At 43.6% G+C, this 21227-nt stretch overlaps 1 protein-coding gene across 8 annotated transcripts in view; it reads left to right on the top strand.

The window, feature by feature from the left end:
• The window catches only part of LOC105007749 (transient receptor potential cation channel subfamily M member 2), a 78873-nt gene that overhangs the window by 15111 nt on the left and 42535 nt on the right, over positions 1 to 21227 (top strand). For all 8 annotated transcript variants that reach the window (XR_004574942.1, XM_034289132.1, XM_029115956.2 and 5 more), the window contains 5 exons: positions 3903 to 4048; positions 6571 to 6683; positions 13036 to 13140; positions 13303 to 13384; positions 13558 to 13707. Coding sequence is in view for 7 of the 8 variants with exons in the window: in XM_034289132.1 (XP_034145023.1) it covers positions 3903 to 4048; positions 6571 to 6683; positions 13036 to 13140; positions 13303 to 13384; positions 13558 to 13707 (596 nt within the window). In the remaining variant the exon portion in view is untranslated. The remainder of the gene's footprint in view (positions 1 to 3902; positions 4049 to 6570; positions 6684 to 13035; positions 13141 to 13302; positions 13385 to 13557; positions 13708 to 21227) is intronic.

Here is a 21227-nt window from a genome sequence, read left to right as displayed (position 1 = left end):
TGTCCCCTTAACTACTACTATGAGAGACACGCCATCGGTACTGTCCCCTTAACTACTACTATGAGAGACACGCCATCGGTACTGTCCCCTTAACTACTACTATGAGAGACACGCCATCGGTACAGTCCCCTTAACTACTACTATGAGAGACACGCCATCGGTTCTGTCCCCTTAACTACTACTATGAGAGACACGCCATCGGTACAGTCCCCTTAACTACTACTATGAGAGACACCCCATCGGTACTGTCCCCTTAACTACTACTATGAGAGACAGGCCATCGGCACTGTCGCCTTAACTACTACTATGAGAGACAGGCCATCGGTACTGTCCCCTTAACTACTACTATGAGAGACACGCCATCGGCACTGTCGCCTTAACTTCTACTATGAGAGACATGCGATCGGTACTGTCCCCTTAACTACTACTATGAGAGACAGGCTATCGGTACTGTCCCCTTAACTACTACTATGAGAGACATGCGATCGGTACTGTCCCCTTAACTACTACTATGAGAGACATGCGATCGGTACTGTCCCCTTAACTACTACTATGAGAGACATGCCATCGGTACTGTCCCCTTAACCACTACTATGAGAGACATGCCATCGGTACTGTCCCCTTAACTACTACTATGAGAGACACGCCATCGGTACTGTCCCCTTAACTACTACTATGAGAGACATGCCATCGGTACTGTCCCCTTAACTACTACTATGAGAGACACGCCATCGGTACAGTCCCCTTAACTACTACTATGAGATACAGGCCATCGGCACTGTCGCCTTAACTACTACTATGAGAGACATGCGATCGGTACTGTCCCCTTAACTACTACTATGAGAGACACGCCATCGGTACAGTCCCCTTAACTACTACTATGAGAGACACGCCATCGGTACAGTCCCCTTAACTACTACTATGAGAGACACGCCATCGTTACAGTCCCCTTAACTACTACTATGAGAGACAGGCCATCGGTACTGTCCCCTTAACTACTACTATGAGAGACACGCCATCGGTACTGTCCCCTTAACTACTACTATGAGAGACACGCCATCGGTATTGTCCCCTTAACTACTACTATGAGGGACACGCCATCGGTACTGTCCCCTTAACTACTACTATGAGAGACACGCCATCGGTACTGTCCCCTTAACTACTACTATGAGAGACATGCGATCGGTACTGTCCCCTTAACTACTACTATGAGAGACATGCCATCGGTACTGTCCCCTTAACCACTACTATTTGAGACATGCCATCGGTACTGTCCCCTTAACTACTACTATGAGAGACAGGCCATCGGTACTGTCCCCTTAACCACTACAATGAGAGACAGGCCATCGGTACTGTCCCCTTAACTACTACTATGAGAGACATGCCATCGGTACTGTCCCCTTAACTACTACTATGAGAGACATGCCATCGGTACTGTCCCCTTAACCACTACTATGAGAGACATGCCATCGGTACTGTCCCCTTAACTACTACTATGAGAGACACGCCATCGGTACTGTCCCCTTAACTACTACTATGAGAGACATGCCATCGGTACTGTCCCCTTAACTACTACTATGAGAGACACGCCATCGGTACTGTCCCCTTAACTACTACTATGAGAGACACGCCATCGGTACTGTCCCCTTAACTACTACTATGAGAGACATGCCATCGGTACTGTCCCCTTAACTACTACTATGAGAGACACGCCATCGGTACTGTCCCCTTAACTACTACTATGAGAGACATGCCATCGGTACTGTCCCCTTAACTACTACTATGAGAGACACGCCATCGGTACTGTCACAGGCAGGAAGTCAATCCAGGCAGGAGGTTCAATGGATGTCAGGTGTGTTCTGTCATATCCCAGGGTTCCCAGACTGTGAAGCTGGATGTAGGTGTGTTCTGTCATATCCCAGGGTTCCCAGACTGTGAAGTTGGATGTCAGGTGTGTTCTGTCATATCCCAGGGTTCCCAGACTGTGAAGCTGGATGTAGGAGTGTTCTGTCATATCCCAGGGGAGCCATGTGTTGTGTCTGATTATCCATTACTCACGCGCCGGCAGGGCTGCTGCTGTCCCAAGATCCACGTGACAACAGAACTGTCACATGTAGTTGTTGATGAGTACATCTGTAGGGGTTGGTTCCTAGTTGTCTTATGGTCTCTAAACACCACTAGAACATCAGGAGCTTGTGTCCTTGTCCCATAAACACCACTAGAACATCAGGAGGTTGTGTCCTGGTCCCCTAAACACCACTAGAACATCAGGAGGTTGTTTCCTTGTCCCCTGAACACCATTAGACCATCAGAAGGTTGTGTCCTGGTCCCGTAAACACCACTAGAATATCAGGAGGTTGTGTCCTGGTCCCGTAAACACCACTAGAACATCAGGAGGTTGTGTCCTGGTCCCGTAAACACCACTAGAACATCAGGAGGTTGTGTCCTTGTCCCCAAAACATTATTAGACCATCAGGAGGTTGTGTCTTTGTTCCCTAAACACCACTAGAACATCAGGAGGTTGTGTCCTGGTCCCCTAAACACCACTAGAACATCAGGAGGTTGTGTCCTGGTCCCCAAAACACCATTAGAACATCAGGAGGTTGTGTCTTTGTTCCCTAAACACCACTAGAACATCAGGAGGTTGTGTCCTGGTCCCCTAAACACCACTAGAACATCAGGAGGTTGTGTCGTTGTCCCCTGAACACCATTAGACCATCAGAAGGTTGTGTCCTGGTCCCGTAAACACCACTAGAACATCAGGAGGTTGTGTCCTGGTCCCGTAAACACCACTAGAACATCAGGAGGTTGTGTCCTGGTCCCGTAAACACCACTAGAACATCAGGAGGTTGTGTCTTTGTTCCCTAAACACCACTAGAACATCAGGAGGTTGTGTCCTGGTCCCCTAAACACCACTAGAACATCAGGAGGTTGTGTCGTTGTCCCCTGAACACCATTAGACCATCAGAAGGTTGTGTCCTGGTCCCGTAAACACCACTAGAACATCAGGAGGTTGTGTCCTGGTCCCGTAAACACCACTAGAACATCAGGAGGTTGTGTCCTGGTCCCGTAAACACCACTAGAACATCAGGAGGTTGTGTCCTTGTCCCCAAAACATTATTAGACCATCAGAAGGTTGTGTCCTGGTCCCCTAAACACCACTAGAACATCAGGAGGTTGTGTCCTGGTCCCCAAAACACCATTAGAACATCAGGAGGTTGTGTCTTTGTTCCCTAAACACCACTAGAACATCAGGAGGTTGTGTCCTGGTCCCCTAAACACCACTAGAACATCAGGAGGTTGTGTCGTTGTCCCCTGAACACCATTAGACCATCAGAAGGTTGTGTCCTGGTCCCGTAAACACCACTAGAACATCAGGAGGTTGTGTCCTGGTCCCGTAAACACCACTAGAACATCAGGAGGTTGTGTCCTGGTCCCGTAAACACCACTAGAACATCAGGAGGTTGTGTCCTTGTCCCCAAAACATTATTAGACCATCAGAAGGTTGTGTCCTGGTCCCCTAAACACCACTAGAACATCAGGAGGTTGTGTCCTGGTCCCCAAAACACCATTAGAACATCAGGAGGTTGTGTCCTGGTCCCGTAAACACCACTAGAACATCAGGAGGTTGTGTCCTGGTCCCGTAAACACCACTAGAACATCAGGAGGTTGTGTCCTTGTCCCCAAAACATTATTAGACCATCAGAAGGTTGTGTCCTGGTCCCCTAAACACCACTAGAACATCAGGAGGTTGTGTCCTGGTCCCCAAAACACCATTAGAACATCAGGAGGTTGTGTCTTTGTTCCCTAAACACCACTAGAACATCAGGAGGTTGTGTTCTGGTCCTCTAAATGCCACTAGACCATCCAGAAGTTTGTGTGATGATCTGTGTTTTTGCCAGGTGTATTCTCTGAGTGCCATAGCTGTGATGAGGACCGTGCCCGGAGGATGCTGATACGATCCTCTCCATCCTGGGGTCACACTACCTGTCTGAGGTTGGCTCTGGAGGCAAACGATAAGAGCTTCATTGCTCACTCTGGAGTTCAGGTAGGTCAAAGGTCACTTCTGTTCTACACTGAACAAAATTATAAATGCAACACTTTTGTTTTTGCCCTCATTTCTCATGAGCTGAACTCAAAGATGTAAGACTTAATCTATGTATACAAAAGGCCTATTTCTCTCAAATATTGTTCAAAAATCTGTCTAAATCTGTGTTAGTGAGCAATTCTCCTTTGCCGAAATAATCCATCCACCTCACAGGTGTGGCATATCAAGATGCTGATTAGACAGCATGATTATTGCACAGGTGTGCCTTAGGCTGGCAACAATAAAAGGCCACTCTAAAATGTGTAGATTCATCACACAGCACAATGCCACAGATGTTGCAAGTTTTGAGGGAGCGTGCAATTGGCATGCTGACTACAGGAATGTCCACCAGAGCTGTTGCCTGTGAATTGAATGTTAATTTCTCTACCATAAGCCATCTCCAAAGCCGTTTCAGAGAATTTGGCAGTACATCCAACCAGCCTCACAACCGCAGACCAGGTGTAACCACACCAGCCCAGGACCTCTACATCCAGCATCTTCACCTCCAAGATCGTCTGAGACCAGCCACCCGGACAGCTGCTACAACAATCAGTTTGCATAACCAAAGGATTTCTGCACAAACTGTCAAAAAACGTCTCAGGGAAGCTCATCTGCATGTTCGTCGTCCTCATCGGGGTCTTGACCTGACTGCAGTTTGTCTTTGTAACTGACTTGAATGGGCAAATGCTAACATTCAATGGCGTCTGGCACTTTGGAGAGGTGTTCTCTTCACGGATGAATCCTGGTTTTCCACTGTAGATGGCAGACAGCATAGCATGTATGGCGTTGTGTGGGTTAGCGGTCTGCTGATGTCAACGTTGTGGATCAAGTGGCCCATGGTGGCGGTGGGTTTATGGTATTGGCAGGAGTGCGTTATGGACAACAAAGACAGGTGCATTTTTTTGATGGTATTTTGAATGCACAGAGATACTGTGACGAGTATCATGTTGCAGCATGATAATGCAATGCCCCATGTTGCAAGGATCTGTACACAATTCCTGGAAGCTGAAAACATCCCAGTTCTTGCATGGCCAGCATACTCACCGGACATGTCACCCATTGAGCATGTTTGGGATGCTCTGGATCAATGTATGCGACAGCGTGTTCCAGGTCCTGACAATATCCAGCAACTTCGCACAGCCATTGAAGAGGAGTGGATCAATATTCCACAGGACACAATCAACAACCTGATCAACTCTGTGCGAAAGAGATGTGTTGCACTGCGTGAGTGAAATGGTGGTCACACCAGATACTGACTGGTTTTCGGACCCCCCGGACCCCCCCAATACAGTGAAACTGCCCATTTTAGAGTGGCTTTTTATTGTGCCCAGCCTAAGGCACACCTGTGCAATAATCATGCTGTCTAATCAGTATCTTGATATGCCAGACCTGTGAGGTGGATGGATTATCTTGGCAAAGGAGAAGTGCTCACTAACACAGATTTAGACAGATTTGTGAGCAATATTTGAGAGAAATAGGGCTTTTGTATACATAGAGAAAGTCTTAGTTCTTTGAGTTCACCTCATGATAAATGGGGGCAAAAACAAAATAGTTGCGTTTATACTATTTTTTTTTAACTTGTGACATTTATGTAGTAGTGGAATAAACTATTGCTAAATCAAGTGTTCCCTTATCAATACTGAACATATGTATAAACACAACATCTAAAATATAATGGTGGTTCATGTTTTAGCTGTTTCCAGAAATGTTCCATCCCCTTTTAAAACATTTTGTTTCTAAATATTCTAAAATTCTAAAAAGAACATTAAAAAAATTGTTTAAAGAAAAACGTTGACTGCTTGTGAACAGTTCTGCTTTGCCAGGAGGATTAGGTAGATCTGACAGGTGTGGCATTTATGTGGAATATCAAGGAGCCGTTTAAACAGAATGGTCTTTTCACCTTCTGCTGGGGACAGTTAAAGGCCACTTCTGTTTGGACTGCATGAATGTCCACCCCAGCTGTTGCCAGGGAATTATTGTCCCTCCAATGTAATTGGAATCATCTCAGAAAAGCTCATCTGTGTGGTAACCAGCATATGTCCTTGACTGGGGTTCAACGTGTTAACTAACTTCAGTTGGAAGAAGCTTTCCTTGACTACGGTTCGGCGTGTTCACTAACTTCAGTTGGAAGAAGCTGACCTTTGAATGCACATGGCACGCTGAAGATGTGTGCTGTTAACTGATGATTTTCGTTTTCCACTCTGTCAGGCACTAACTCAGTAAAATCCTGTTTCGCGTTGCGTTTAGATTTTTGCTGAGTATATTTTCCATGGTACCATTCAATCAGTGATTCATCTTGACTCATGGTCTGTTCTATATCTATATAATTTAATTTTTTGGTCTGTTTTGGGTCAGTGTCCTTCTGTGATTTGTCCTGGTCTGTTCTGTCTGTATGAGTCTGTGATTGCTCCTGACTCATAGTCTGTTTTGTCTGTATGAGTCTGTGATTGGTCCTGAGTCATGGTCTGTTCTATTTCCATAAGACCCTCCTCACCCAGATATGGTGTGGTGAGCTGGCAGTGGACAATCCTCTGTGGAGAGTTCTGCTCTGCATGGTGTTCTTCCCCCTAACCTACATTGGCTTTCTGAGATACAGGTAACTAATCCTAACCCCCGACTGACCTTTAACCTTTAACCTTGGCCCCTAACCTTCAGCTATAACCCCTGAGTCTGACTAATTATTATATCAAAGCTATTGTTCAGATGTTCATTGTGTCAGACCAGTTTAAGAGAAGGGAGGGGGATGTTAAACCTGATTATCCACATGATGGCAGCAATCTCCAGGTTAACAACTGACATCCTACCTTGATAGCACAGTTAATGGAGAAAACGGTGAGAATTTGATCCCCTACGTTTGCCCACTGACAAAGAAATGATCAGTCTATAATTTTAATGGTAGGTTTATTTGAACAGTGAGAGACAGAATAACAAATAAATTATCCAGAAAAATGCATGTCAAAAATGTTATAAATTGATTTGCATTTTGATGAGGGAAATAAGTATTCAACACCTCTTCAAAACAAGACTTAGTACTTGGTGGCAAAGCCCTTATTGGCAATCATAGAGGTCAGACGTTTCTTGTAGTTGGCCACCAGGTTTCTCAGGAGGGATTTTGTCCCACTCCTCTTTGCAGATCTTCTCCAAGTCATTAAGGTTTTGAGGCTGACGTTTGGCAACTCAAACCTTCAGCTCCCTCCACAGATTTTCTATGGGATTAAGGTCTGGAGACTGGCTAGGCCACTCCAGGACCTTAATATGCTTCTTCTTGAGCCGCTCCTTTTTTGCCTTGGCCATGTGTTTTGGGTCATTGTCATGCTGGAATACCCATCCACAACCCATTTTCAATGTCCAAGCTGAGGGAAGGAGGTTCTCAACCAAGATTTTACAGTACATGGCCCCGTCCAATCTTCCTTTTGATGCAGTGAAGTTGTCCTGTCCCCTTAGTAGAAAAACACCCCCAAAGCATAATGTTTCCACCTCCATGTTTGACGGTGGGGATGGTGTTCTTGGGGTCATAGGCAGCATTCCTCCTCCTCCAAACACGGCGAGTTGAGTTGATGCTAAAGAGCTCGATTTTGGTCACTTTCACCCAGTTCTCCTTTGAATAATTCAGATGTTCATTGGTTCAGACATGCCTGTTGGTTCAGATGGATCAGACGGGCCTATCCATGTGCTTTCTTGAGCAGGGGGACCTTGCGGGTGCTTCAGGATTTCAGTCCTTCACGGCGTAGTGTGTTTTCTTGGTGACTATGGTCCCAGCTGCCGTAAGATCATTGACAAGATCATCCCGTGTAGTTCTGGGCTGATTCCTCACCGTTCTCATGATTATTGCAACTCCACAAGGTCAGATTTTGCATGGAGCCCCAGACCAAAGTAGATTGACAGTTCTTTTGTGTTTCTTCCATTTGAGAATAATTGCACCAACTGTTGTCACCATCTCACCAAGCTGCTTGGCGATAGTCTTGTAGCCTATTCCAGTCTGGTGTAGGTCTACAATATTGTCCCTGACATCCTTGGACAGGTCTTTGGTCTTGGCCATGGTGGATGTTTTGGAATCTGATTGATTACTTCTGTGGACAGGTGTCTATTATACAGGTAACAAACTGAGATTAGGAGCACTCCCTTTAAGAGTGTGTTCCTAATCTCAGCTTGTTACCTGTATAAAAGATACCTGGGAGCCTGAAATCTTTCTGATGGAAATACTTATTTCCCTCTTTAAAATGCAAATCAATGAATAAACTGTTCAAATACACCTACCATTAAAATTATAGACGGATCGTTTCTTTGTCAGTAGGCAAACGTGCAAAATCATCAGGGGACTAAATCTTTTTTTTGTTCCCTGATGTATTGCCAGCAGAGTACAGCCCAATAGCACAAGTGCGCAACAGAGAGTCAACAACAAGCCAGTGACTCTTCCCCCGAATGGCATTGGAGAGAGGGGATCCCAGTGGTGTTGAGAGCCCAGCTGCCAAGACAGCGAGGGTGGACAGTTTCAAGCCTTTCTTGTCACCTTCATGCCCCTGGGCCAGACTACATTTAATTATAGACCATGCAATAGAGATGAGTCTTTAATAGACACTTGAAAGTTTGCACTGAGTTTGCATTTCTAACCTTATTTGGTAAATCATTCCACAGTAGTGGAGCTCTATGAGAAAAGCCTCTGGCTGTTTGTTTAGAAATCCTAGGTACAATTAGAAGGCCTGAATCTTGCAATCCAATGTTACGTGTAGGTAAGTACGGCTGGATCATTTCAGCAAGGTAAGTAGGAGCAAGTCCATATATTGATTTATAGGTTAACAATAAAACCTTAAAATCAGCCCTAACCCTAACATGCAGCCAGTGTAAGGACGCTAGGACAGGAGTAATGTGTTCAAATTTTTTGTTCTAGTTAGGATTCTAGCAGCCGTGTGCAGCAGTAATTGAAGTTTATTTGTTGATTTATCAGAGTATCCGGAAAGAAGAGCATTGCAGCAATCTAATCTAGAAGTAACAAAAGCATGGATTAGTTTTTCTGCATAATATTTTGATAGAAAGTTTCAGATTTTTGCAATGTATCTGATTTTTGCAAGATGAAAATAAGCAATTTTTGAGACATATTTTATATGTTCATCAAAGGAGAGGTCAGGGTCAAGGGTAACACCAAGGATTCTTACAGTTTTTTGGGATATGACCATGAACATATGGGATATGACCATGAACATATGGGATATGACCATGAACATATGGGATATGACCATGAACATATGGTTTTCCAGTCTCTCTGAGTATCAATAGTATCAAAAGTAGCATTAAAATCAAGAAGCAACAGGACGGATGCGGAACCTTTGTCTGAGGCCATTAGAAGGTCATTCATTACCTTTACGAGTGCAGTCTCAGTACTATGATGGGGTCAGAAACCGGACTGGAGCATTTTATAAATGTTATTGGTCTTCAGGAAGGCATTCAGTTGTTGGGAAACAAATGTTTCTAAGATTTGTGAGCGGAGTGGCAGGTTTTTCATTGTATAATAAGTCTGGATCCAGATTAGTTTTTTTTAGAAGAGGCATAATTTCCGCTATTTTTTGTGGGTTTGGCTGACCTAACACATGAAATAGCTCCTTATGTAATTTTGTTGGAATCGGGTCTAGCTGACAGTTTGTGGGTTTAGAACTCATTACAAATTTAGTGTATACGTCGAGCGATACAGGATAAAAAAATTTAAGTCCCTATTGACACATGGTCAGGGAAGTTCAGGACATTCTCAGGACAACTGGGATTTTGAGGACCATAACTATTTAAGGAGGAGTCAGTTATTTGTTTTCTAATGGTGATGATCTTTTCATCAAAGTAGTTCATGTATTCATTACAGCTAAAGTGAAGACCCACTTTACTTGTTGATGGTTGCTTTTTTGTTAACTTTGCAACTGTTTTTAAGAGAAATTTTGGATTGTTGTTGTTCACCTCAATCAGGTTGGAGAAATCGAGTAGATGTGAGTGCTTTTTGGTATTGTAGTGTACTGTCTATCTAGGCTAGTCTGAATACTTCCAACTTGGCTGAGCGCCACTTTCGCTCCAATTTTCTGGTGGCTTGCAAAATTGTGGTAGCAATTTTGTTTTTAGTGGTGCAACCGTATCTAAAGTATTTCTCAGTGTTGACGAGCCTGGAAGAATATAATGGAATTTATTTGTAGTCTGAGAATTTATGGTATGGCTTTTGAAACTCATTGTTTGCAGAGCAAGTGGATTTCTTGTTTTAACGGTAAATGTAATAAGAAAGTGATCCGATAATCCAGGATTTTGGGGGGATATTACTAGATCTACAATATCTATTTCTCGTGACAGGACTAAATCTAAGGTGTGATTGTGGCAATGTGTTGGACCTAAGACATGTTGGATAAAACCCATTGAGTCAATTATGGCTTCAAAGGCTTTTTGAAGAGGATCATTGGACTTTCCATATGAATATTGAAATCGCCAAAAATGTGAATACTATCTGCCATGACTAGAAGGTTAGACAAGAATTATGGAAACTCATTGAGGAACAATTTGTATGGCCCGGGGAGCCTGTAAATAGTAGCTATGTAAAACGATTTATCAGCCTGGTTAACTTTCATGAGCATAACTTCAAAAGAATGAAAACCAGTGATGTGTTTAAGAGTACATTTATATTTACTGTCATGAATATTAGCAACACCCCCTCCTTTTCTGGATGCACAGGGGATATGATCACTAGTATAGCCAGGAGGAGAGGCCTCATTTAGGGCAGTAAATGTATCAGGCTTTAGCCATGTTTAAAACAAGCCAATAACATCTAGTTCATGATCAGAGACTAATTTGTTTACTGCAACTGCCTTTGGAGCAAGGGATCTAACATTTAGGAGTCCCATTTTTATTAATGACCAAGGTGGAGTAAGGCTTTATCATAATGAGGTGTGTTATTGTTAGCACTACCTTGTTTAACTTTTCTTAGCCTGCAACGAGTCACAGTCGCAATAGGCAAAACTGTACTAAATACTCTGGCTATGCTATCGACAGACTCCACTATGCTAGCAGGCTGGCTAACAAGACTATTGTTTCTTCCTGGTGGCACAGACGCAGTTTTTTCAATATCTACAGTAACATAATCCTTGCCTGACATCTGCATCTGAAGCCGAGCCTCTTACTCTTTTATCTTTACCTGAAGTCGATAGTTCTCCTCCGTGTTGTAGCTACAACAATTACAGTGATAAGGCATGATAATGGTACTTAGCTTCGGGTGTTCAGGAATGAGAAGTTCCGTTAATTATGTCCAAATAGAGCCCTGGTGTAGAAAAGTTGGGTAAAAAGTCAACAGATAAAAATATTGCATTAGTAAACACCTTAAAGTAGAATTTAAGCAATTCGTTTATATAGAGTAAATTCGAGTTTGGCAGGTAGTCAGGTAGGTTACAGCAAGCAGCATACAGCACGTCAACAATCCCACAATGCAATGCCAAGACAGACTGGTAGAATGAGGTCAGGCACTGAGCTGTTGGATGAGAAGGCCTGGCTCGCAATCGGTGTACCAATTCATCCCAAAGGTATTCAGTGGGGTTGAGGTCAGGGCCTAACAGGCCACACGAGTTCCTGCACACCAACCTCGTCAAACAATGTCTTTATTGACCCTGCTTGGTGCGCAGGGGCAAAGTCATGCTGGAACAGGAAAGGGCCTTCCACAAACTGTTGCCACAAAGTTGGAAGCTCCCAATTGTCTAAAATGTTTTTGTATGCTTTAAAATTAAGATGTCCCCTCACTGGAACTAAGGGGCCTAGCCAAAACCTTGAAACACAGCTCCAGACCATTATCCACCTAACCTTACAGTAGGTGCTATGCATTCTGGTAGGTAGCATTCTCCTGGCATCTGCCACACCCAGATTCGTCCATCAGACTGCCAGATAGTGAAAATCGATTAATCACTCAGGGAACACATCTCCGCTGCTCCAAAGTCCAGTGTTGGCATGCTTTACACCACTCAAGCCGACGCTTGGCATCATGCATGTTGATGTGAGGCTTGCGTACAGTTTCTCTGCCATGGAAACCCATTTCGTGAAGCTCCCGACCCACAGGTCTTATGCTGATTTTGCTTCCAGAGGCAGTTTGGAATTCTGTGGTGAATGATGCACCAGATGATTGACGATTTTAACGCACTTTGCGCTTCAGCACCCGATAGCCCATGCTCTGTGAGCTCTGTGAGTTTTTGATGGGAGGCAGATTGTACACAGGATGGTACACCACATGTCTCTCCATAAGCATCCTGTACGTTGAGGCCCATATCGTCGACTAGGAACCGTGTTTTTCATATGTAAGATATACATTGGGGCACATCGTGTGACCTGGGCCTCTTCTCTTGCCCACTTAATAGAAATCCCTTGTTCCTTTGTCAGTTCTGAGCAGGCTGAGATCCCTGGCACTGCTAGAGCGACCCAGACCTGTTAATAAGTATATGTATTAACCCTTCAATCAAGACTTTGTATTTCCTCCTCGCATCTGGACTTCCTTCAATACCTGAATTCATCATCTTATCAGTTTGCCTGGTGTATCACTTTGTGGCTGAGTTGTTGTTGCTTCTAGATGCTTCCACTTCAGAATTATATAATATGCAATTGACCGGGGCAGATCTGGGAGGGCAGGAATTTCACCAACTGACTGCATCCTATGACAGTACCACATTTAAAGAAAGAGTAGCACTGAATGGAACACTAAGTCAATCAACTTGTAGACTGCAAAAGAACATTAATTCAAATGTATTTTCTCTAATGTTCAGAGATTCTTTTTTAGTTTTACTATTGTAGGTTACTGTGTGTAAATAAAGCTAGAAAAAGTCAGATTTTGTGTTTTCATTTCAGGCTGTAAAGCAACAAAAGGTGAACATTTTGAAAGGGGGTGGTGACTTTCTGTACCCACTGGAATATATAAAATCATAAAATATAATATCCGTCTGTCTCTCCAGACATGATGACTGCCTCCAGAAAGAGCTAGAGAGGAGTGAGGAGCAGATCACTGTGGAATCGGTGACAGGATGTCGGGCCAGAATCAGGAGGAAGTCTCCTGTACGGTGAGTCTGTTTGTACACAGTGGTGGACTCCTGCGTGAGATGGTTTCTTATTTCCCAGGGCTTTGCACAGGAGTGGGATCAAAAGTGTTGCTAGACTATGTTCCATTATGCTGTCCTAAACCCTTACCTGACATCTCACCTCTGACCTCTGACTCCCATCAGTGATCCCCTCACCAGGACCCCCCCGGGTCTGAAGCCTCTAAACTGTTCCATGCGGCTGGTCAGCCTGTTCACCTCTCCTCAGGTACATCTCTACCTCACTTTTCATCCCTGACTTCTGGTCAGCCTGTTCACCTCTCCTCAGGAACATCTCTACCTCAATTTTCATCCCTGACCTCTGGTCACCTGTTCACAGATGCAAACCCTTTGAGGTGCTGTTCACCCTGACCTAACCCCTGTTGAACTCTCTCCACACAGGTGAAGTTCTATTGGAACATTGTTTTCTACTTTGGTTTCCTGTTGCTGTTCTCTGTGGTGCTGATGATTGACTTCCAGACCACGCCCTCTTGGAGGGAGTGCCTTCTCTATGTATGGATCTTCTCACTGGTCTGTGAAGAAATCCGTCAGGTGAAACCCTTCCTGTGCAGGCATGCACGCAATCTCTCACACACTTTGGAAATACTTTATTAAATGACATTACAATTGAAAGGATTCTTATGGGTTTGTAAATCCCCATGAATACAAGAATCAGAATCAGAAAGAGTTTCATTGCCAAGTTTCACAGAAAACAAGGAATTTGTTCGGGCTGTTGGTGCAACAATTAATACAAAACGATTAAGGGAAATAAAAACAAATAAGTGGACTGAACATGGAAATAGCAGACTGTGCATTCATACATTTTACTTAGTAAAAAAAAAAAGTGTTATAAAAAAATATCTAAAAAGTCTGGGGAGGGGTTATAGATTTGTCCAGTTGAGGGTTGTGTGTGTATTTGGGGAGGGGTTATAGATTTGTCCAGTTGAGGGTTGTGTGTGTATGTGGGGAGGGGTTATAGATTTGTCCAGTTGAGGGTTGTGTGTGTATGTGGGGAGGGGTTATAGATTTGTCCAGTTGAGGGTTGTGTGTGTATGTGGGGAGGGGTTATAGATTTGTCCAGTTGAGGGTTGTGTGTGTATGTGGGGAGGGGTTATAGATTTGTCCAGTTGAGGGTTGTGTGTGTATGTGGGGAGGGGTTATAGATTTGTCCAGTTGAGGGTTGTGTGTGTATGTGGGGAGGGGTTATAGATTTGTCCAGTTGAGGGTTGTGTGTGTATGTGGGGAGGGGTTATAGATTTGTCCAGTTGAGGGTTGTGTGTGTATTTGGGGAGGGGTTATAGATTTGTCCAGTTGAGGGTTGTGTGTATGTGGGGAGGGGTTATAGATTTGTCCAGTTGAGGGTTGTGTGTGTATGTGGGGAGGGGTTATAGATTTGTCCAGTTGAGGGTTGTGTGTGTATGTGGGGAGGGGTTATAGATTTGTCCAGTAGAGGGTTGTGTGTGTATGTGGGGAGGGGTTATAGATTTGTCCAGTTGAGGGTTGTGTGTATGTGGGAGGGGTTATAGTCAGTTTGGTTCCGTGGGCATGTTTATGAATCTTACTGCTGTAGAAAAGAAAAGGTTCATGTATTGAGAGATTTTGGTCCTGATAGACCTCAGCTTTCTGCCAGAGGGGAGATCTCTGAATAGTTCATTTTGAGGATGACAATGATCAGCCCCGATCTTTGCCACTCGCCTCTGCGTCCTCGAGGTGTGTAGCTCATGCAGAGACAGATGATTGCAGCCAGTCAGCCTCTCTGCAGAGCGGTTGATGCGTTGCAGCGTGCCCTTGTCTTTGGCTGTGGCTGCAGTGTACCAGACGGGTAGAGTTTTGTTGGCAGTTTTGTTGTTCACTGTGAGGTTCATCTCAGCGTGAACCTTGATGGTTGTGTGGTCGTACCCCAAAGAATTGTGAGAAACCTCGGCGTAACCCTCGTCCCTGACCTCTCCTTTGAGGAACATATAAAATATATCTTGAGTTGCTTTTTTCTATCTTCGGAACATTGCAAAAATCCGATTTTTTTAATGAAAAACTGATGCAGATAATCGAATCCATGCTTTTGTTACTTCTAGATTGGATTGCTGCTCTTCTCTCCAGTTACCCCGATGAATCAATAAATAAACTTAAATTAGTGCTACACACGGCTGCTAGAATCCTAACGTTCAAGTGTCTACTAAAGACTAATCTATTCAGCATGATCTATGATTAAGTGCAGTCTGGTCCAGGGGCGTGAAGGTGACCAGAAAGGCTTGATAGTGTCCACCCTTGCTGTCTTACCAGGTTGTCTCTCATCACCACTGGGATCCCCTCTCTCCAATGCCATTCGGGGGTGGAGTCACTGGGATCCCCTCTCTCCAATGCCATTTGGGGGTGGAGTCACTGGGATCCCCTCTCTCCAATGCCATTCGGGGGTGGAGTCACTGGCTTGTTGTCTCTCCATTGCGCCCATTGTACAATTGGGGTGAACTCTGCTGGCAATACTCTGCCCTCATTTCAGGGTGGTTGTGGTTGGTGGGTGTCCCTTTGGTTGATGCTTGGCAATGTGGGTGGATTGACTTCCTGCCTGTTCGGCCCGGTCCGGGCCCTCCCCCAGACAGGGCCACAGTGTCACTGGACCCCCTTGTCTCAGCCCCAAGGTTTTACACTGCTATATTATTGTGCAGGGGAGTATGGTCAGTTCTCCTTCTCCATTGTAAATCCTTGTACACCCAAGGAATGCATTTTCCAAATGTTCCGTGCCTCCTGCTCCATTTAAACTCAGGAGGACATGAGGTCTTGGCCCAGACCTGAGGAGTACCAGGCTTGAAAGACTCATTGCTGCCCCTGTCCAAAGTCCTTGTGGTTGTGCTGCAGAACAAAACATCAGTAACAATCAGTATTTTCATATATACATTTTTTATTTAATAATTTTACATAACATTTCCTGACAGATATATAAATGTAATAAACAAATAAGAAAATAAAAAAATTAAGGAATAATAATAAGTTATAATATTAATAATAGGAACAACTCCGATAAAAACCACAGGCAGAGGGGTAAATATCTGTAAATAGTAGCTAAACAACATTTTCCAAAGAGGAATTTAGATAGGCATGGTCATGAGCTTTGGGTCATGACCGAAAGGACAAGATCCCGGATACAGGCGGCCGAAATGAGCTTTCTCCGCAGGGTGGCTGGGCGATCCCTTAGAGATAGGGTGAGAAGCTCGGTCACCCGGTAGGAGCTCAGAGTAGAGCCGCTGCTCCTCCACATCGAGAGGGGTCAGCTGAGGTGGCTTGGGCATCTGTTTCGGATGCCTCCGGAACGCCTTCCTGGGAAGGTGTTCCGGTCCCGTCCCACCGGGAGGAGACCCCGGGGAAGACCTAGGACACGCTGGAGGGACTATGTCTCCCGGCTGGCCTGGGAACGCCTCGGTGTCCCCCCGGAAGAGCTGGAGGAAGTGTCTGGGGAGAGGGAAGTCTGGGCATCCCTGCTTAGACTGCTGCCCCCGCGACCCGGCCCCGGATAAGCGGAAGAAGATGAATGAATGAATGAATTTAGATAGGCATGCCTTCCCAACAGGACCCTATTGTGCCATCCTGTCCATCAGACCCCCAGGTACCTTGAAATACAGGCTCATCTTTGCACAAAAGTGTCCATAGTCAGCTGCAGATGTGCCGTCATTCATTCCATCCTGTATACATTTTTCAGTTTCTGGACACAATGACCTATTGTTGGCTGTTTTACATCCCTCCAGTTCACTGTAATCAGTTTCTTTGCTACTAGTAAAAGAATCCTCAGTATATATCGTTGATCTGCATTATATAGGTCTTTGGGTATCCCAACAAAAACAACATTGGTTCCGGAGTGACATTTACCTCCAAAATATTTCAAAATTTTCGCCAACATAATGCCTCATTGAGGTTTTTCACGTATGAAAAGATGATAAAGGGAGTATTAAAAAATCTGATCTTTACCTTCCAGTCAAATGCTTTCCACAGTTGGCTACTAATTCCCTTATGACAACTTGTCCATATGTCCATCCATGTTGAATCTTCAATTATAACATTCAATTCCAGTTCCCATTTTTCATTAATGTAGTCCGTGTTTTGTGAAGTGCCAGTCGTTAACCTTTTATATATATTGGATGTGTTTTTTTGTTGGGAAATGCTTCTCTAGAACACTAATAAAGTACCCTTCTATTTCATTTGGGTTTTTGCTGACCAGGTCCCTTTCCTTATGACTTGTGATATAGTGTCTTATCTGGAGGTACCTATACAAATCCTTTGATGGGAGGTGACATTTTTCTTGAAGTTGAGAAAATTACTTGAATTCTGTTTCTTGAAAAAGTTGATTAATTGTAAAGAGACCTTTATCGGCCCACCTTCTAAACCCACTATCCCACATGGAAGGTGGGAATTCTATATTTCTACTATCGACATGGCCCTTGAGATCGACTCTGTTCCCCTGAGCATTTTTGTCACTGTTGTCCAGACTTTTAAAGTGTGTTTTATCCATTCGTTCTTTATTTTGAGTTGTATCAATAAATTATAGTACTGATAAGGACATGCCCCTAGCCGAGTCCTGCTCTATCTGAGTCCATATTGCTTCCCGGTCATTTACGATCCATGCCATTATTGCATTTATTTGTGCAGCCAATCATATTTTTTAAGGTTTGGCAAACCTAGACATCCCTTGTCTTTGGGCAAATGAAAGGATTTTAATCTTACCCTCGGTCTCTTCTTTTGCCAAATATATGTTGAGATTATTTTGTCCAACATGTTTAGAGTGGAAGCAGGTACTCTTACCGGAAAGGATTGAAACCAAAAAAAGGAGTTTTGGTGATAGGTGAATTTTTACTGTTTCTACTCTGCCAATTAAAGAAAAGGGAAGGACCTCCCAAAATGTCACCATTTTCTGTTTGTGTAATTAATTTGTTGGAATTTTTCTCGAACAATTGAACGGGGTTGGGTGTAATAATAATTCCCAGATACCTGAATCCTCGTTTGGACCAGCGAAAAGAGAGCCTGTTATTTAACTGTGTAGGCCAGGTACCTGAGATAATCATGGCTTCTGATTGGTTTTCATGAACGTTAGACACTGACCCATATTCATTCAGGCATGTCATAAGTGCAGTGATGGTAAGAAGTGGATTTTTCACAAAAAGTTAAATATCAATCCGCAAACTGAGCTATCTGATGGATGGACCCCTCTTCATCTATCCCTTGAATCTGTATGTTCTGGCGTATCGCCTCTGCCAAAGCCTCAACACTAAGAGCAAATAAGATGGGCGACAGCGAATCCTCTTGTCACATTAACTATTACCTTGGAGCTGGGCTCCTTATATAGTAAGTTGATCCAAGCCACAAAATCTTTCCCAAAGTCCATTTCTATCAGTGTCTGCCTCAGAAATACCCAGTCGACTCGATCAAATGCCTTCTCCGTGTCTAAGCTGAGAAGCATTGATGCTTGTCTGTTCCTTGCCGCTATTGCCTGCAGGTTCAGGGTTCTCCTTATGTTATTTGTTCCTTGACGCTATTGCCTGCAGGTTCAGGGTTCTCCTTATGTTATTTGTTCCTTGCCGCTATTGCCTGCAGGTTCAGGGTTCTCCTTATGTTATTTGTTCCTTGACGCTATTGCCTGCAGGTTCAGGGTTCTCCTTATGTTATTTGCTCCTTGACGTCCTAATATGAATCCCATCTGATCTGGTTGAATTAATTTCTATATATTTTTTTGGATTCTGATAGCCATTATAGAAGTCAGGATTTTATAATCTACACAAAATAAACTTACTGGGCGATAGCTGGTGCATTGTATGGGGTCCTTCCCCTCCTTCTGTATGACTGTTAGTATGGCTTCTGACCATGAATTTGGGGGGTCTCCAGATGTTAGAACGTAATTATATAATTTGCATAATATGGGAGTGAGCTCATTCACAAAGATTTTATAGTATTCTCCAGAAAAACCATCTGTTCCTGTGGTTTTATTGTTTTTTAATTTGGTGATGGTTTCTCAAATTTCACTTTCTGTGATAGGTTTTATTAAGAGTTCTGCTTCCTCACCTGATAGTTTATTAAGTTTAAGGGGGTCTCAAAAACTCCAATCAAGCACGGCTAGATTGGGCTTTTCTGAGTTGAAACGCCAGTAGCCTACTAGCTTTATTCCCCATTTCATAATATTCTCTATTAATATATCTGAGAGCTCCTCCTGCCTTGTACATCAGAGACTCATCCAGTTGATGTCTAATTACCTTTAACTTGTTAAGAGTATCTTCCTTTCCAAATTGTTTATGTTCCCTTGTCAATTTTTTTATTTCAGTTTCCATTCCTTGTTGTTTTGCAAGCCTTTGTTTCTTTATTCTAGATCCTATAGAAATAATCTTTCCTCTCATCGTGGCCTTACTGACATCCCATACAACTGAGGGGAGACACTACCATCGTCATGTACAGTGAAATACTCAGTTAGAGCTCCTTGTATTTCTTGCCTGATGTTTGTATCTGTTAGTAGAGAGACATTAAGTCTCCAGTGTCTAAAGTGATTGTCTACTCCTAAATTAATTTTCATGGTCACAGGGCCGTGGTCTGAGATGGTGACTGGCTCAATTGTACTTTCTTTAATTCTATAAAGTTCAGTTGTTGATATACAAAAGAGGTCTATCCTCGAATAACTCCCATGTACTTGAGACATAAAAGTGAAATCTCTCTAATTTGGGTGGAGTTGTCGCCAAACGTCTACAAGGCCTAGTTCCTTCATCATGTCTGATAGCCCTTTAGACATTTTAGATTGAGATTTTCTTATTGCAGGCAACCTGTCCAATTTTGAAACCAGAATGCAGTTTAGATCGCCCCCCAGTAGTATAATACCCTCACTTTTATCTGCTGGTAGAATTGCAACTTTTTTGATAAAGGGTGGGCAATCTTTATTTGGGGCATATACATTAAGTATGGTTGTCTTTATTCCCCCAATTGTGCCTATCACCCTAACATCCTGGCCTTCATTGTCTTGAAAGGTTTACTCATTGTTGTAGTACACTAAATTAAATACACTATTTAATTTAGTGTACACTATTAAATAGTATAGCAACCCCTCTCTTCTTTTTCCTCCCATATGATGCACTATAAACCTGATCCACCCACACTCTCTTCAGTTTTAAGTGCTCAGTCTCAGACAGGTGTGTTTCCTGAATTAAAGCAACAGAGCAGTTTAACCTCTTTAATTGCCCCAAAATCTTTTTCCTTTTGATCAGATTATTAATTCCTCTTATATTATAAATTATGAAATTCAGCTCAGACATGGATTTCGTAAAATCTTACGATATTGCTCCCAACCTGTTTACACTTGGATATCAAAGTGAATCTAATCATTAAGAAAATAATGCCTGTAATATGTGTCAGGAAAAACAAAAAACAAAGAACACTGTATATAACACAGAACTGAACTTCCCCTTCATCAGCCTGTCACAGCGGACTGTGGCTGCACCAGGTCCTTGGTGGTATTGGGGCAGAGAGGTGTGACCACCATGTAAAAAGGTCCGGGTGAGGGTATACCACTCATGTACTCCTGCATATCCTCCTTCTGGACTTTCTAACATATTACCTTGTAATGCGACAATAAAATACGTTATTTATGTGTATACGTTAGTGACGCTTATGGTATCTCTATAGGTCTGTTGTTCATATAACCTACCACTGGTTTAGTTTAAACAAACTTTTGATCCATCTTAATGGTAGATTCCCTTTAGTCCTGCTCCTGCAGGAGGGCCCTGAGATCAGCTGGTGACAGAAACACTCCCTTCTTTCTCCTCTCTTGGCTCCTCCATCCATCCTTCAGCTCCTCCTCGATGCGCTCCCTCTCCCCACAGCGCACGTCGAACCCCAGCTCCTTCAGCAGCACCGCGGCACTCGTTAGTGATGCCAAGATCTCCTCCCCGGTGTTCAGCTTCACTCTCAGTTGTACTGGGTACAGACACCTCACCCGTATGTCCATCTTTTTAAGCTGTTTGATTACTTCTCTGACCGTTTCTACTGTAGATCGGGGGAGTAGTCCTGATCAAAGTGGATCCGCTTGCCCTGAAAGAGGACTGGCCCCTGGA

This window comes from Esox lucius, chromosome 20, assembly GCF_011004845.1.
Source record: "Esox lucius isolate fEsoLuc1 chromosome 20, fEsoLuc1.pri, whole genome shotgun sequence".
Classification (NCBI taxonomy): Eukaryota; Metazoa; Chordata; class Actinopteri; order Esociformes; family Esocidae; genus Esox; species Esox lucius.
Note: the sequence above shows the minus strand (reverse complement) of the source record. Positions and strands in the feature narration are given on the sequence as shown.